Source organism: Aulonocara sp. 'chitande type north' Nkhata Bay, linkage group LG3 (genome assembly GCF_057382095.1).
Source record: "Aulonocara sp. 'chitande type north' Nkhata Bay isolate Kocher_YH1m ecotype deep benthic linkage group LG3, A_spYH_male_GT1.1, whole genome shotgun sequence".
NCBI lineage: Eukaryota > Metazoa > Chordata > Actinopteri > Cichliformes > Cichlidae > Aulonocara > Aulonocara sp. 'chitande type north' Nkhata Bay.
In genome coordinates this window covers 78967657-78986147 of record NC_141346.1, presented here as the reverse complement: position 1 = coordinate 78986147, position 18491 = coordinate 78967657, and the positions used below count along the sequence as shown (strand labels likewise).

Sequence of the window (18491 nt, the reverse complement as noted above, 5' to 3'; positions counted from 1 at the left end):
CTAGCTTGATTTTATCAGTGAGCTTTGGCTTGTGTTCTGTCTCGTAAGCGAGAGAGGGATAGTTTTATGCTTGGACATGTCTGCAACGGGCCCTAGTTTGTGTTATTTTAGTAGTATTTTGTTGGTTATGTCTGTTTTCATTTTTGTTACAGTGCACTGGAGAAAAAACATCTGAGAGGTGTGATCCACCGGTGGTGATATGTTGATATTTTGTGAGTTTATGATTTAACAATCAGCTCTTTAAACCAGGCCTGAAAGATTGAAATTTAAAGCGCTATAAAATACTATTACTGTAAACAGTTGCAAAGTGTGCTTCTCCATGATTGTAATTGGCTTGGGAGAAATTCACTTATAGGGAACACTGAGAAGTTCTGAGTCTAAAAGGATTGCACCGAGTCAATCCGGCCCAAAAAACAACAAGGAATTGTTTTCCTTTAAAATGATGACGTCATCTTGCTGGTGATGGAGCCTCGAATAGGTTGCGCGTGAGACTCCATTATCAGCAACATCTGGTATGAATGTGTATGGAGGTATGCATGTGAATGGACTGTGATGGACTGACGACTAAAAGTTTTGACTGACTTGATACTGAGACAAGGACTGCACCCACTTTAGGATTAGTAAATGCCAATAAACAATTCATAAACAATTCACCCAGGCGACAAGAGAAGGGTGGATGCTTCGTCTTGTTTTGTTTTGTTTTTTCAGGAGCAGGAGGATAAGAGAGACTGGAGGAGGAGACTGTAGCTTCACATAAGTATGAACTGCAGACTTAACACTGTGGTAGCTGATTTTGAGTTACTGATGTTTGCATTAAGAAAACTGTGCTATATTAGCTGTGTTTTGATTAAGGTATCATGTTATATTATTGGGAATGCCAAATGCTACAGTGGAGATAACTATTGATATCACTCATGACTGGAATATGTTATTATTAACCATAGCAGGCCACTGTAAAAAGTCAATTAAATTTTATAGAGGAAAATCGCCAAAATTGAACAATACCTATGAATGACTGGCCACATTCAGAATAGAGATATGCAATAATAAACATTGGTCCACATGATTTAGGTTCTCACTTGAAATAGTAAGTTATTAAATGTAGAATATAATCGACAGGGACATTTGATAGGATGTGGTACTGCAAAAGAACAAGAGCAAAGTAAATAAAGAAAATATTGTGTTTAGTTTGGATAAATTCGAATTAAAATGTACCATTACACTCAGAGGATCAATATGGAATAAAACATATGCAAAATTTGTAGGAAGTACATGACTGATAACTGTTCTGTCCTGAGCGTTTGTTTCTAGAGCACCCACTTGACCACACCAACAGTTTCTCGCCACCGAGGAGGGGTACTTGCAAAAAAGAATAAAATAAAAATCTGAGTTTAACAAAACATTTTAAATGTAAATATCAAGCTTACATTTCTTTTTCCATGAAATGTGCTTGTGGGCACGCCAGCCATTTTGAAAAGGTGGGCAAAACAATTGGCAAGGCCACACCCCCACACGTGTGATATAATTTTAAAGGTACTGTTGCCCTCTCTAAGAAACATCAGGACTTAGAGGAGTGGCAAGTAGAGTATGCGAGCTACAAGCAAAAACTAAAATGTGTACTACAGTGTGCAAAAATGAAATACTGGGTCATCAGGGGGTCATGAGGGACATTTATAAAACTAAAAGTCCCACTAACCTTAAAGTGCACTTGAAAAGCCCACACAAGAAGGTTAACCTAGCTTACCTAGAAGACCTCATCAGGGGGAGCACACTCCCCCTCCTTGAAGAGCTCACCCACTCAACCCGCATCCCCAGGAAACAGCTCACCCCAGATAAGGCAGCGTGATGTATCCCGAGACAACAGGACTGGGACATCTAAATAAAGGTGTGAAACAATCGCCTTCAAAAGGTTATCAATTCACTTGAACCAAAATTAGGACCACTCGGTGCGGCAAGAGTTAATAGTGATTAGTCTCAACACCCAAGGATAACCAGAAGAGCATGACTGATATGATGGAACTGGGATTTTGTTACACTTAATTTTTGCAAAACACAAATAAAACTAAATTGAAACTAAGGATTTTCAGAAAATAAAACCTACACTAAACTAGCAAAGAATTGGTAAAAACTAATTACAACTGGCAAAAAATTGAAAATCTGGAGTCGAAACTAAATAAAAGATAAAACCTAATGAAAATGGCGAAACGTTTAAAACTCTGGTGCAGAGATTGGCAAATCTGACCAGGAACGTTATAAAATGGATTGTCAGAACAGTCAGCGTTAAAGCCACTTTTGACAGTCCATACTAGGATGGCATTGGACATCTTGGGGGTGGAAAGGGGGTTGGTGTGACCAAGGTGTGGTTTGGCTTGTTGTATGTATATTTTGAGATCATATGGCTCTGGATGGACCAGTTACCAGGGCATGGAAGGAGGACAGACTCATTAAAGGAGGAGAAGGAATTTCCTGGGATTGGAGATCCTCTGAGTGAGTGGTTGATTAAAAGCATGCATAAAATAGAAGTAATCTGTTGTTATTGATTGGTAATAGATTGATAATTGGCCTCATTTACAGCTGTATTGACTTGTTGTGGACGTAGTCGACTTCAGGTTTAAACACTCTCATTAACAGGTTGAAAATAGTGATATTAAAGGAAGAGTATGCAGCGCCACCCTGTCAGACGCCAGTGATGGTGGAGCTCACTGATGAATCAGGTGAGCTGGATTCATGGCTGATTCAAAACTAAGATCCCCCTGCTGTGGTCAGTAAGGGGAGAAAAGGGGGAAATAAAATCAAGAATTAGAGAGGCATTTATAAACGTTTAGGTGTCAAGTGAAACGGGATAAAAGGGTGTTTTACTGTTATTTTCAATGTCAGCATTATTATTGTATGAGAATCATGCAACAAGCATTGCATCGATGATCATTTATTGAAGCTTTTGACCTTATACTAACATCTGTGTTCCTGTGATTGTTATAACTTCTGATGAATCTTCCATTTACAGGTGTTAGGATAATGATATAATTTTTCATTGCAGGTGTAACCATGATCATTTTTATACATATTGCAACTTGTTGCTCCTTGTAGAGTTGTGCTCAAGTTAATAAGGGTTAAAAGCTACAGTCAGCGCGAATGTCTGACTGATCTATTGAGGGGAAAGGCTTCGAGCATAGAAGGCCGCACGCGCTTACAAAACACTGATATCATGTTATTTTTTGTGATCTTTTCTTAAATTATGTCTTTAAGGTTAGTTTAAATAGTGGCAGTTAATTAAACGAGATTCATTAAAATATTAAATACCTGAGTCAGAACGTTACACGCGGATCACCTTAAGAGTCTGGGAAACTTTGTAGCTGCCTAACTTTTTTGAATGTTCTAGCTCCGTTGATTTGACACATTGGAATGTGTCAAAAAAGGGGGGGAAGGTTGAGCTTTAACATCAAACAAGGATTATTTGAACATTTTATAACTTCATTTGTGTCTTTAATAATTTAGGAATGGTAAAGCTTAAGCTAATAGCGGTCCGAGAAGACGGACCTTTTAGAGAATCAGTGAAAAAGCATAAACTATCACTTTCATGTTTAATCATTACTCATTGAAATGAACTGAATAGCGTTTTGAAGATTTGTTAACTTTTTGTCTTTTGTTAAAAACAGGGGTTTCAATAATCTTCAGACGCTGTGACCTCGAACTTAAGCAGGTCATAAAGTATGTGCAGCTCAATAACTTCATAATCAGACCCTGTGGTATTTAGGCAGCAGAACAACTAACGGTGTGTTCACACCGAACGCGATGGACGCGAATAAAACGCCCCAAACGCCCCTAATTTGACGCGTGTACATTCGCGTCTCAACGCGTGTCCAAGAAAAATCCATCGCGCGTGAACCGGAAATGTGGGAGGAATGTGGGAGGGAGTTGTGCCAGACCGGTATCTTTGCAAGATGGCAGCTATCGAGCTAGCGCTTGAAGAGAGACTCTCCCTTCTCTATGTACTGTGGAGAGCAGAGCAGCAGCGTAAAAGACGTCCTCGCCGTACCTGGGTCCATCAGGTCCTCCAGAGGCATGAGCAGTTTGGTGAGTTTCACCACTTGCTCCAGGAGCTGCGCCTGGATGACGGCCGATTCCAGCGCTATCACCGTCGGCCAGTTTGAGGACCTGCTTTCCCTCGTCGGTCCCAGCATCGCCCGCCTAGACACCAACTACAGACGCTCAATCCCACCTGCAGAGTGCCTGTCCGTCTGCCTGAGGTTAGTAAAACTATTTAATACGGTAGTCCTTTATTGATATCTGTGCTAATATGCTAATCCATCCAGTTATACACTGCTAACATGGATGTGCTATGCTAACAGTGAATGCTGTCGGTGTTTACTGAAAGCAAACTGTGGTACAGAGACGACTCTTTATAATATTTCTAGTGATACTCAGAAGGTCTCATCAAGTCCCGATTTAATTCGATTTATGCTGTTATCAGTGTTTGCATGATAGCATGGCTGTGGTGTCACATCAATGTATGCGCTCGGTGTTTGCTGATATCAAACTGTAGCATTAGGACCACTGAGTTAACCTTGTAGTGATACTCACTCCTTTTTATTTAGACCTGGTTTGATTCTGGGATAGTTGAATATTTGTATATAATCCCTGCAGCTGTCAGACTCTATACAGGGGTCACAGCCTTTATTAAAACAGAGTTAGATAAAACTGAACAGTTTGGTTCATCTCTAGTTACATGGTTCTATCTTGATAAGCTGTCTTATCACAGATTAATTTTTCAAAAATATTAATGATTTAAGCAAGGAAAGGGCTACATGTCAACATACAACTCTTTATTTCTATTAATGTCTCACTTCATTCCTACCTGATTGACATGTTTAGGAATTATGAGTGATTGGCTCACTGTAGTTGTGAAAGTTGCTACCAATCAAATTATGATATGTTAAAGTTAAAACAAAACACAACTGTTTTAGATATTATCTAATATACATTTTGTAATTATCCTTATAATTACAAAATGTTTTATGTAAGATTTAAGTTTTGTGATTTATATCTGACATCACAAAAGTATTTTGGAATTTGAATAATGTATTTTGTAACTGCAGTACACATAATACTGATTTTGAACAATTTTGTCCAGGTTCCTTGTCACCGGGGACTCCTTCAGGACCATCGCGTTCAGTTTCAGAGTCGGTGTGTCCACGGTGAGCCAGATCACCCCCCAGGCAGCGACGTCCATCTGGGACTGTCTAGTGGACGACTTCATGGCTGTGCCTTCACCTGGAGACTGGCGGTCCATCACAGAGGGATTCCAGGAGCGCTGGAACTTTCCTCTGTGCTGTGCAGCTCTGGATGGGAAGCACATCCAGACAAAGGCACCCCATATATCATATAGGAGACACACACATTGATATACACTAAATATTCATTTCATTTCTTTTTTGTGGTGCCCAAATTGATGCACCTGCTTGATTTTGTTTAAACAATTATTGCACACTTTCTGTAAATCCAGTAAACTTCTTTTCACTTCTCAAATATCACTGTGTGTGTCTCCTGTATGATATTTAACTGACATTTTTTATTGTAACAACCAACGATTTATACAGGAAAATAATGTCTATTAACAAGGTTGCCCAAACTTCTGCATCCCACTGTATCAGTATATTTTGTCATTAGTATAATATGAAATAAATTCTACATGTGTCAAGTCGTGTGCCAACATTTGCTGTGTAGTAGAACTGAGACATTAGTCATTATAAACATTTATTTGAAATAATATTAAAAGTCTCAAACAGAAAAACATTAAACATAAATATATAAAATATAAGAATTTACAGAGAGACAGGAATAAAAAGGACCAGCTGCTCTCCAGAGCAGGAACAAGGCTGAGGAGGAAATGCTCCATTGGAGACTGGTGTGGACTCTTCAGGGACACCAGGGTGGCCAGCTCCACCGCCGATGGACCGTCCTGGGACCCGTCCCTCATCTGCCTCGGAGCCGTCCTCCTCTGTGGGCCTGTAAAACAGCACAAAACACAAAGAAATGAGAAGGCTGCTACTAGATTTTAATTTCAACATTGAAAAAAAAAAAAAACAATAACAGGATATAATCAGATTGGTTGTAGATATTTAGTAAAGGTGATCACAAGGGAATCCCACCGACTAAAAAGGTATCAGTGCTTGCTGTACATATCTGTGGGTGCAGCAGCAGGAGCTCAGGGACTGGGGATGCTCTGCTGCAGAATCAGTTGGTTCTATCAATACAGTATTAAATGTTAACAGGTTGGATATAATAATCGTAGAGTAGACAGTGGTCCCTCATTTATTGCAGGGGTTCTCAGAATAAGTAGCCCCTGGCCACGCACTTTATACACTTTTTTTCCACACACACACATGAACATTGATCACAGTTCTCACAATTGATTCTCAAAGTGCAAACCTTTGTAGATTGCAAAACGTAAAAGTATTAATATGCCGCGGTTTGTCTTCATCTGCCTGCCACTTTCGTGCGCCTTTTTCCCTCACGGTGCAGGTGTCTATTTCCGAATGAGGCTCATAGTTATGGGTGTTTTTGTGCTGTTTTTTCTATTGGACGCGATGGTTATCAAAACCAAACGTGATAAATTTGGCAAGCGCAGGAGATTTGTCAATCAGGCTGCAGAATGCAATGCTGTACTATGCAATAAAAAATCAGCGAAAAAGCAAAGCAGTGACGGATGAACAGCGGGACCACTGTGTGCTGTTTATTAATAGACAATAAAATATATTCCTAAATGACAACATGCATAAAAGCAGAACGGTATTTGTACGTCAGTGGGAAAATAGCGGTGGCTTGCTAGCTTTTGTGCGGCTTCCCCGGGTCAGTGAAAACTTTCAAAAGAGAAATGAATGAACTTACCAGGTTGCCCGATCTCTTCACATATCTTCCTCCAAGCTCGGTCCTTTTTATTCCTGTCTCGGTACTGAAAGCAGCTGGTGTTGTACAGCTCCGAGTTGTTTGCTACCGCATTGATTAGCCTTCCCCTCCATTGAAGTATGAAAGGCTTTGGCTGGATCTGCCCCTTTGACCTAGGTAACAGCCACGTCACCAGGCTCCTGATTGGTTGTCGCGGCGCGATTTGACGCTGGAGTTCAGATTTTTCCAACTCGAGCGGTAGACGCGAAACGCGCGTATGCACAAAATGCAACACAAAAACTCACGTGCGTGGTTTTATTCGCGAGTCAAACGCGCCAGACGCGCTACACTGACGCGTCAAAGTCTCTTCTTTCATCTTCTGTATCATTCAGTTTGCATTGGTAATGCCCATTATTGTAATGCTTTTTTAAGATGAGCAAAACTTTATTTCACTTTGGGTTAGCTGGGATAAGTGATGGATGGAGGGAATTTTACTTCAGCCACAGAAATCCTAAACAGGAAGGAGGAGCAGAGTTACAGTGGATCACTATCCAGCAGGGAAACAAGGTTTATTTCAATTTCTTGGCCATGAGTGAGATTTACTGAGTGGGCAAATTAGGGAGACGACACCATCAGATCCCGAGCCCTCCATGTGTTAATCAAGAGACGGCTGCTGTGCTACATCCATAAATAATGAATAAATTAGGAGCTAAAGCTGAAAGGACAGTTTATTTAAACCATCTTCACGTGAACACATTCAAGAACATCACAGATGAAGAAACATTAAAAACTTCCACACTACATAAAGCAAGAAAAATAGTTTTTCTTTCAGGTGGTTTCAGAAAAACAGAAACATCAAACATCTCCAAGACTCTCTTTGAAAGAACTAAAAACCTTTGTTCTCATGGTCCAATCATGAGTGAACTCCCCGATGAAGCCTTGTGTGCTAAAACATGTCAGAGTTTTAAAGGTTAAACATGAGTTTCCAAAACGTTTTGCTGGAGAACAATGAACTATTTGACTGAGTTTCAATCATTTACAGACGAGCAAAACCAGGACAGAGAAAAAAGGACAAAACTGACTCAGTAAAACAACAGAAAAGAAGATCCCATGTAGATCTGTATTATGTAGAAGTTCAGCCCAGCAACCAGTTCAGTTCAACACAAGTTTAAATGATTCTATCTGAACTCTGTGGAGCCTGATCTCAAGCTTTTTGAGTCTGACACAGAAACCAGAGGATCTTTCTGTGTCTTCAGATTCACTGTGATCCAGTGATGGGAGTGATTTCAGCCCTGAGTGATCGCGCTGATGTTTGCACAGAGCAGACAATGAGGTGAATGTTTGGGCACATTGGTAACAGTGAAACAGTTTATTAGTAACGTGGGATCGTTTGTGTGCAGAGTATGATCTGAGATTCCTGAAGCTCTTGTCACACTGGTCACAGCTGTAGTTTCCTTCCATGTGTGCACGTTCATGCCTGTTACAAGTACTTGAATGTGAGAAGCTTCTGTCACAGTGTCTGCACTTGTGTGGTTTCTCTCCTGTGTGGACTCGTTTGTGTGATTTAAGCTGACCTGCAGTGGTGAAGGATGACCCACACTGATCACAGAGGTGCTTTTTAACCCCACTGTGAATCAGTTCATGTCGTTTTAAATCACTTGATGTGGTGAAGCTTCTCCCACATTCTTTGCAGTATTTCAGTTTGTCTCCAGTGTGTCTACGTTGATGTACTTTTAGGGTCTTTTGCTGACTGAAAGTTTTTCCACAGAGGTCACAATGAAAGTCTTTCCCACCACCACAGTGATGACAGGGTTGAGAACTGGATCCATCTGTGTCGCTCTGCTTCTAAACAAAGACACAAAGACAGTGTAAGTCAGTCCTTCAACATTTGTATCCTGAACGTCGCCTGAAATAAAGAGCATCTCTGCAGACGTCCAACTACATTTGACTGTTTCAGTTAACACACTCAGTTTACTGGGCTGCAATAACTACAATACTACCACCATAATACTACAGTAATACTAAAATCATAACTGAAAGGAAAATCTGAATAATCACTCAGAGCTGCTTTTCCATGCAGTAGAATTGCTAACATGCTAACACAGTTTAATGAGCAGAGTTGTTCCAAACAGTCAGGCTAAAATGACAAGATAACAATATAAATACATACCTCACAGTAGCTGCACTTATAGAGTCTCTTTCTGGTGTGGATCTGTTTGTGTTCTCTCAGGTGATGTGGAGCTTTAAAAGTCTTCTCACACAGGTCACATTGATAAGGTCTCTCCTCAGTGTGGGTAAACATGTGTCGTTGTAACTGTGCGTCTGTTGTAAAGTATTTGCCACACTGTTCACAGCAGTACACATCATGTCTGGTGTGAATGCGTAGGTGTTCATTTCGGTGCCCTCTTTGGCTGAAAGTTTTTCCACAGATGTCACAGCTGTATGCCTTAATTCCAGAGTGGGTAACTAGATGCTTCTGTAAGTGGCTACTGTGAGTAAAAGCTCTGCCACACTGATCACAGCTGTACGCTTTAACTCCACTGTGGATGAGCTGGTGTTTTATTAGGGAACCCTTCAAGGAAAAAGACTTTCCACACAAGTCACAGCTCAACGGTCTCTCTCCAGTGTGGATGACCTGATGCTGTTTTAGTGAAGCTTTCAGAGTAAAACCCTTCCCACACAAGTCACAGCTGTATGCCTTAATTCCAGAGTGGGTAACTAGATGCTTCTGTAAGTGGCTACTTTGAGTAAAAGCTCTGCCACACTGATCACAGCTGTACGCTTTAACTCCACTGTGGATGAGTTGGTGTTGTTTTAGGTAACCCTTCAAGGAAAAAGACTTTCCACACAAGTCACAGCTGAACGGTCTCTCTCCAGTGTGGATGACCTGATGCTGTTTTAGTGAAGCCCTCACAGTAAAATCCTTCCCACACAAGTCACAGCTGAACGGTCTCTCTCCAGTGTGGATGACCTGATGCCGTTTTAGTGAAGCCCTCACAGTAAAACCCTTCCCACACTCGTCACAGGTGTGTTTTTTCTCTCCCTTTCTTCTGTGAGGTTTGTCGGCCTCCTGAGAGCGCTGACTTCTGGCTCTATGTTGGTCCTGCAGTGACAGAGATACAAACAGAGGCAGTGAGTGAAATGCAGTCGTGGAACAAACTCAACCTTCAAACTCCATTAACACTAGTTTTAAACCTGAAGGTGGAGCGTGGCACCAAACACCTTAAAGGTCTCTTATCCCCACCTGCTGGTAGTTCTAACACATTACATCCAACCTGCTGTTAAAGATAATTCATGACTGTTCAAACACTAAAATCATGCACACACACACACACACACACACACACACACACACGCACACACACGCACACACACGCACGCACACACACACACACACACACACACACTATTTTATAATTTAGATTATTTTGTTGTTTCCTATTACATATTTCTATAATTTGTATAGATTTATACAGAATTATTCAGTGATAATAAATCCTATGTTTGTTTATTCTAAAGGAACCCCGTTAGCTTCCACAACAGATGTTGCTCGTCTTCCGTCAAATACTCACATAAAATATTACACAATAAAGTGGATTCAAGATATCCACATAATTTCACTCTTACATCCACAGTGAGGTTTCACAATTGTTCAAATATAAGCAATCAATAATAATAATAATAATATTTCTCTGTCAGCCTTCTCGGTTACGAATCGTCTTCTGCTCCTCTGTCATGCGGCGTCCCACAGGGCTCAATTTTAGGGCCACTGGGTTCTATCCTTAGAAGGCATGGGATCTCATTTCATTGTTATGCCGATGACTGCCAACTTTATTTGACACTAAAACACATGGATGGCATCTCCATAAAACCTCTCTTGACTTGTCTAGATGACATTAAAGCTTGGTTGGCTCTAAACTTTTTAAATTTTAATGAAAAGAAAACAGAGCTGTTGGTGTTTGGACCCAGTGGTCCCTGTGAGTCCTCCCCTGTTGTTTTAGGATCCCTGGAAGTCTATTTTAAATCTGTGGTTACTGACCTTGGTTTTAAGTTGGACAGTGATTTTAAATTGGACAACCAAATCAGAGCAGTGGTGAAGTCCGGTTTTTATCATTTAAGGCGACTGGCAAGAGTAAAATCTTTTCTTTCGAGGCAGCACCTTGAAACAGTGATCCATGCTTTTATTTCTTCCCGCCTGGACGACTGTAACTCACTTTATGTGGGGGTCAGTCAGTCATTGCTCTCACGTCTGCAGCTGGTTCAAAATGCGGCTGCACGACTCCTAACAGGGACTCAAAAAAGAGAGCATATAACCCCCGTGCTAGCCTCTCTGCACTGGCTGCCTGTGTCTTTTAGAGTTCATTTTAAAATTCTTATGTTTGTTTTTAAATGCCTTCACAGTCTTGCCCCGCCTTACCTCTCTGAGCTTCTTCATCCCCACACACCCTGTCGGTCTCTCAGGTCAGCTGACCAGCTGCTCCTGGAGGTACCGAGATCCAGAAGGAAGCTCAGAGGGGCGGGGCCTTCTCTATTGTGGCTCCAAAGTTATGGAATGATTTGCCCATGCACGTTAGAGAGGCCCCTTCACTGTCCACTTTTAAATCACGTCTTAAAACCCACTTTTATTCCTTGGCTTTTAACCTCAGTGAGACTTAGTTTCTTTTTTAATTGAAGTAGTTATTTAATTAATGATTTCACTCTTCTTTTATTTGTGTTTTATTTATATCTCATGTAATTTTATTTTACAGTTCCAGTGTACAGCACTTTCTGTCAGCTGTGGTTGTTTTAAAGTGCTTTATAAATAAAGTTCATAATGTTGATGATAAATATCAATAACATTGAGGCACATTACACAAATTTCAAAAACAAATCATGTCTTACAATATTTACAACAACTAAAAGCTCTGTAAATCGGCTTTTAAGTGTTCATTGAAGTTTTGAATAATTCTCTAATTTTTTAAGGCAACTTATTCCACTTAAAAGTTGCTCTAAATGTAACAGTTTTACAAAACGTTACTTTTAACTCGAGCATTTACTAAATTGCAGCTTGTTGAAAACTGTGTAATATGATGATGTATTTCATCTGGATACTGCAGCTGAGCAGAATAAATGTGGTGTGTTTAACAGAATTGCTTTCTTTAGAACTACAAGTAAGCCATAGAATATTTTAGCCTGTACAGGAAGCCAAGAAAGGTTATTATGCATTTGATCAATATTAGTATAGTATGAACATCTTCACACTAATCTGGACGCCTTATTCTGGACTAACTGAAGTCTGTTAAGATCTGTCTTATTAGCTGCTGACCAAATGATTGAACAATACTCCAGATGAGACATTACTAGTGCATTAATGACATCTTTCATAATGAAGAAGTGATACACAAAGAGCATTTCATAGCCATAGCTATGCCTTGTCGGCAGAGTTATGTGACATTAGTGATGTTTGTACTTTCAGCGTTAACTTGGTTTTAAAGCCTTTAAAATATACGCCGTTCAATAGTCGACCTTCATCTGACAGAGAATGTGATGATTTTGTGGATAATTAAAGTCAGTCATATATCCACAAACACAACAAGCTGAAAGTCAGTGATGCTGCTCGGTTTGCAGTCCTGAACATCACGGCACAAGCAGGATTCACTGCACTGTTAATGTTAGCTGTGTTATATTGCTGCCTCTGTTCGGTGGTGTCGAGCCAAACGTACTTTAACGTGTGTTTGAACGAGCTGACGGTTCACTCGTTAAGCTGAAAGAAAGATGCTTTAATCACAGCAGTCACACATGTGTCCACTGCACCATCTGGAACTCTTCTTGTTTACTCTCGTAATAACACAAACACTAAATCCTGCTTCTCTGGTGCTGTTGTGTAGCAGTGTGTACACCTGAGACTGTCACCTGTCTGTCTGTCCTGCACTCTCTCTCTGTTTCTTTCTCTCTGATTGTGGAATAAAAGTATGAACATGTGTTTATAAGTTACACTTGTGTTTGAATCCTGCAGCTTATCACACATTTGATTTCCATGTGTGACGACTGCAAGTGTCCAGAGTGAGGACAGACTGAGGGAGCCACTGCTGCACATCATCTGTGAGGCTTTGCAGCCCTGATGATCCACCAGGACAAACTCAGCAGTGTGTGAGGAAGAGGAGGAGGAAGAGCCAGCAGCACAGAAATGAAGCCCAACAATCATGTTTCACAGTCCTGTGGTCTCAGCCTCAGATACTCATCAAATCACACAGAGCTCATGTAGAAACAAATGAACTAAATATGTTCTCCTTCATTTCTGTCAAACAAAGCTGTATGAAACGTTTCCAGCTGTTAGTATCATGGTTGCTAGGCAACCTGGGCAGCGCGACGGAGGCTAGACATCCCATTTCACGAGCCTAAGAGCCTCGCACTTCGGCCTTAGCGGTCTTTGAGTACGCGGCCCTTGAGGACTTTAAAGCTGCAGAACCTGAATCGGGATACAGCCATGATGATCTCCAGCCTCGTGCTCGCCAACATTCTCACCTGAGTTAAGAAGACGATCACTGAAATGGTCTCAGCAGGTCCTTTGATGACAGCAATGAAATGCAGTGGTAAGGCTTTTTGGGGATTAAGTTCGTTTTCATGGCAAAGAAGGACGATGCAGTTCATCTGATCACTCCTCATAACATTCTGGAGTGCAGGCAAAATGCTATTATAAAAACTTAAGCAGCAACTTCTCCAGGTTCCAATATTTATGCAATTCTCAAACCTTTTGGCCACGACTGTATAACCTCTTCTGAAGTTTAGTGGATATTATACATGGTTATGCTCAGGATGTGTCGGCCAGTTTCCACTGGAAACGCCTTTTGGTTAAACTGTCAGCGAGAAATTTGCATTTGCACTGTTACATTTTTATATAACTTTAATGCACATAAACAACAGCTGCTTGTTTCAGTGAAAATACATTGATGGCTTTTTAAAAAGTTGTGCAGCTGTAAAGTATTTTGTCTGGTGTCAATTCTATCGTCAGCTACATCGTTATGGCAAATGTTCAGATGTATATGGTGATAAATATCTTTGGTCATATGGTCCTGCTCTGTCTGTCACCTTCTGTGTTGAGCTCATTGTTTCCTCTGTAGTGGCTGAGCTGAGTCCAAGTAGCTGAAACTGTTCCTCTGCTGCTCCGTCAGACTCTCCTCCTCCTGCTGATCAGCTGGGACACAAAACAGATCTTTGTTAGGCTCCACACTGCACTGAAGAGTCAAAGTGTCTCATATGTTCATCTGACAAGTAAAAGAACACATTTTTGTTTCCCGAGGTGGGCAACTTGTTGGAAATAAACACAAAAGGTTTGAGCACTGATACCTGCCATTGCTGCCATTGAAAGATGCAACGCCAGCAATGTGGATTGTCAAGACTCAAACCAATCATCAAGCAAAGACAACAGGGATCAAATGTACCGCATTTTGATCCGGGACGTACTCTGCATGAAAACAAGCGCTCACTCTTCCTACTCAACAAATGACAAGGGCGGAGCCTTATACCACGTGATACAGAAGCTGTGCCGTGTGATGCTAAAATTAGCAGGGAAACAACAACGGAGAGCACGTCAGGGATGACGAGAAAGTGACAGGAGAAAATCCGTCCCGGTCAACCACCCAAACATCAATAACGGGAACCTTATACAGCGCTTCCCTATACACGTCGAACTCCCGCAGGCACAAAGACATCACGGAGGCTATCACTTATCACCTGACCAAAGATATGGCTCCATCAGCACTGTGCAAAACGAGGGATTTAGGAAAACGATCAACACCCTAGACAAACGCTACACAGTGCCGTCCCGCAACTATTTTTCTATTGTTGCACTACCTGCTCTGTACACGCAGCGTCGAGCAACGGTGGAGACGGAATTTCAAGCAGGACAACATTTTGCTGCAACAACAAAACATGAGACATTTGTTGTTTTATGTTTATTTATTGTTATGAGAGAATCATGATCTCAATTCTAAGCCAAAAAATCGTGATTCTCATTTTATGCAAAATCGTGCAGCCCTAACATTAACACAAAACTATTGTTTCACCAGAGAAACACACATGAAGAGAGAGAGAGAGACAATAACAGCTACCAAACAGTCGTCATAATTCGTCACACAATGAGAAAAGGACAAATCAACAAGTAACAATGACTAATTAATATTAAAATCTGTAACATAATGTATTGTTTGGAGTTTAGTCTGATTGGTTCAGGATGAGCTGCCATTATCCAATCACACGTCTGCTTACCTGCATCTTTTCTCTTTTTTCTAACCTGAGCACCTGATGGCTTTGAACTTTTGTTGTCCATCTTCCATTGGTTTGAATTTTGCGCTCCAGTACAAACACAAATCCCCCAACCCGAGGATCAGCACAATTAACCTAACAGACCTACACCTTAGTTCACAGATTCACTTTGTCTAAGGTTGATTTCTGGGATTTCACACAACCCAGGATTCAGATCGTGAATCCATGATGGACTTGGATTTACATCATTATAAATGAAATGTGCTCTACTTGGAAGCAGCCGGCCCCGCCCCTTTTGACGGCTTGTGTGAGACTTTAAATCATCAAACTGTAAATTATAAATTAAATTGTTATTGATCCTTTACCCCGAGTCCTAAAGTGTAGATTTATTTTCTTACTCTTCTTATATTTATTGTTTGTTTACTTGCACCGCTGTAACTGCAGCCTCGTCGTCTCGTCTCTCTATATGCTGGACTGTCTGTAGCGGAGATGACAATAAAGTTTACTTTGACTTCAGCAGCGCGCAGGCGCACCGAGGGCTCTCGCGCTCACGTTATAGAATTTAGAAAAAACATGGGTGCAGATTATAAGTCTGTATCATAATATCTGTTTGTTGTTTTTATTTTGTTTTGCGAGTTGTTATTAGATGCCGCTCCAGCCAGGCAGAGACTCCCCGCCGCCCCGCCCTCTCCTCCCTGTGCCGCCAGCAGCAGGCGCACCTCGCAAACGGAGGGCGCCCTTACTCCCAGCAAATGGCTGATAGAAAACCGATCGGTGCCTACGAATTTCCCAATATGCGCTGGCATGACGTCGGGGAAGCATGGGTACGACCGATTCTTTTATTTTTTTCTTGCCCGTGATGCCCCCCCCACCACGATGCATTCTATTGGTTTGCACACTTACACACACCCAGCTGTGGTTTCCTGTTTTGCTGGACTCTGGAGAGCCCCGCCTTTAACGCTCTTCTCTCACAGAGAGCAACAGAAAACTTGGAAAAACTCCAGATTGACTGAACTCAGTTCAAAGTTACCTTGACACCTTTAGATGTGAGACGTAGTGATGGTCCGCTTGAAGCTGACGCTCCGGTGCGTGTGTCAGAAAGATCAACGCGCTGCTTCAGAAGCACCGTGTCGAGGCTTGATTCGTTTGGCCAGAGTCACGTGATCAGTGACGTCTGAAGCTTCGTTTAGAACGTACCTTTTTTTAAATCGAACTTTATTGAAACACAATGAGTATACAACATACAAACAGATGAAGTTTACAAAAGAACAGAACATGAACATACAGAACCAGGAGTAAAAAAATGATGATATGAGTAGGCGAAAAAAATCAACATATAAATATTGTTCTGAGAGGCTTTTTGTTGGTTGAGTCTGAAATTGATTGTATGTACAATTCATATCCTTATAAAACGGCAGAAATATGGTGTTTTATTAATAAACTTACATTCATGGATATAAAATAGCTAAAAGTATTAACAAATATTTTATAAAAAACATTTATCATTCTTCCTGGGGAACTTAAAGAAACAGAATAAAACATTTTCCCATCGTAAAGAAAACTCCCTTAAAATATGGACAATAACAAAACTGCTAAATTCTTCCAGAATCTCTGTGTAGAGGAACCAAAAGAGATGTGCCACAGTTTCTGGATGATCCCCACAGAAAGTTCAATTAGTATTTATGTCTCTTTTAAATGTTACCATATAGTGACTGGCTGGGTCACATTTATGAAGAATTTTATATGAGATTTCCTTCACCTTGTTCACAAGTAGATATTTATGGGATCATCCAGACTGTCTTCCAGGTGATATCTGGAACATGTCGGTTCCAGTAAGATATTCTATATATGGGAGAGACATGATATCTTCTTGGAATAAACTACGTATTCTCTTATTGCTGTTACCAAGTTCCTGTGAAAAGCAGATTTTTCCCACTGCTGACTCAGCTGGATCAGGGAGAGTGACTGAGGCAGATATTGAGCTGTCAGTGTTTTTATATAACATTAAAGTCCCTGAGGGTATGGCACCAAGCACCATTGAGAATTCCCCAACACTGACGGGAAAATTATATAGTGTAAGGAATTCATTGTAAGTAAGTAGTGCTCCCTCGTTAAATTTTAAAACTTAGTAGCGGCCGCCATTGTTGGCAGCTGAAATTTGGCTGGGCCGCGCTATGAATTCTGGGATATGGTGGGCCACGAAGGACACACCCGACCCATCCTTCAAACTCGGGGGAATGAAGGACGCATTTGAAGGAGTCGAGGAATCGGGACAGCCTTCGTCGCCTGGCTGTGACGTCATCGGCCTTCAAATGCGGCCTCCGGAGGATGCAGCCGACGTTTTGGGACACAGCTTGTGTGTCTTTGTTGGTCATGTGACCTCCCAGGGACTACACATGGAAACGAGCAGTTTAGCTCAAATCTGGCAGGTTTCCATCATCTGTTTTTGTCCTGATGTCCATGAACATGAACACTGTCCCTGTCAAACACATCCAGATAATCTGATCCAGTGTTGTTCTTCTTCTGTGGTGTTTGTGATGGAGCAGCAGCTGCAGATCCTGATGTCCTCCACCAAGGGGGCAGCAAATTCAGCTGACTGTCATCATTTATTAAAAAGATGTAACAATGTGACATAATGCAATATAATAGTGTCAGTTACACATTGTGGGTTGCACTGTGGCCAGAATGGACATTACCTCCTGCCTAATGGAAGCTGTCAGCCATCCTGCAACCATGAATTAGATAAGCAGAAGTGAAGGGATTGTCAACAACAATTTAATAATAAAATGTAATGTGATAGTTGCACTTTATTAGCTCCCCACAATCGTATGAATAATAACCATGAATGCACTGCATGCTCATAGCAAGTTCTTTAGGTTTAAAGTGAGATCCTGCTTTAAAGGGCGCTTCATCTGCTGGGAATGACATGTTTCTTCTAGTATGTAAGGCTCAGCCCATCTTACTGGGACTTACTTTTGTAGATCCACATGCTCTAAACCTGGTGCTCCATGATTGGTGCAGAAGCTTTAAGCTACTATTAACAAATAATGACCATGGACTTAGTTGTTACTACAATAACTTATCATTGAGCAACTTTTAATTTTACTTGTAAAACTATGCAAGTAGAATTGAATGGGGCACAGTGAGCTGAGCACAGGCCCACTCTGTGACACTCAGAGGTTTGTGGATATCATACTGAGAGTATTGGACACAGTGCAGCCAGCTTGCAGCCACTTTCCCACCACTTTAGCACAATGTTTACATGAGACTCAGCCACACTAATGTTCCTGGGCAGACATGTGGTGCAGCATGGCTGATGGCACTGTACCTGCAGCTGTCATGGACAAGAACCACTCAATACC

General features: G+C 41.2%; 3 protein-coding genes and 1 long non-coding RNA gene across 4 annotated transcripts in view; 2 read left to right on the top strand and 2 right to left on the bottom strand.

Moving 5' to 3' along the window:
* Positions 1-18491, top strand: part of LOC147337117 (protein NLRC3-like) — a 310085-nt gene that overhangs the window by 75230 nt on the left and 216364 nt on the right. The window lies entirely within an intron of this gene.
* On the top strand, positions 3983-5925 carry LOC147337125 (uncharacterized). Its single transcript, XM_086285753.1, has 2 exons — positions 3983-4247; positions 5132-5925. The coding sequence occupies exons 1-2, from the start codon at positions 3988-3990 to the stop codon at positions 5400-5402; spliced, it is 531 nt and encodes a 176-aa protein (XP_086141879.1). The 5' UTR covers positions 3983-3987; the 3' UTR covers positions 5403-5925.
* Positions 5738-7184, bottom strand: LOC147337124 (uncharacterized). Its single transcript, XR_015128348.1, has 2 exons — positions 6889-7184; positions 5738-6006 (listed from the first exon to the last, which is right to left on the bottom strand). It is a non-coding gene; the product is annotated as an uncharacterized LOC147337124 (long non-coding RNA).
* LOC147337123 (uncharacterized) lies at positions 8038-14159 on the bottom strand. The gene is made up of 3 exons (XM_086266137.1): positions 13954-14159; positions 9056-9988; positions 8038-8730 (listed from the first exon to the last, which is right to left on the bottom strand). Exons 1-3 carry the CDS (start codon positions 13969-13971, stop codon positions 8038-8040), a joined length of 1644 nt encoding a protein of 547 aa, XP_086122263.1. The 5' UTR covers positions 13972-14159.

Coding starts and splice junctions, on each gene's coding strand:
- LOC147337125 (XM_086285753.1), top strand. CDS start 3,988: ATGTACTGTGGAGAGCAGAGCAGCAGCGTAAAAGACGTCCTCGCCGTA. Junction 4,248..5,131: donor TGCCTGTCCGTCTGCCTGAG/GTTAGTAAAACT, acceptor AATTTTGTCCAG/GTTCCTTGTCACCGGGGACT.
- LOC147337123 (XM_086266137.1), bottom strand. Junction 8,731..9,055: donor ATAAGTGCAGCTACTGTGAG/GTATGTATTTAT, acceptor GTCTTTGTTTAG/AAGCAGAGCGACACAGATGG.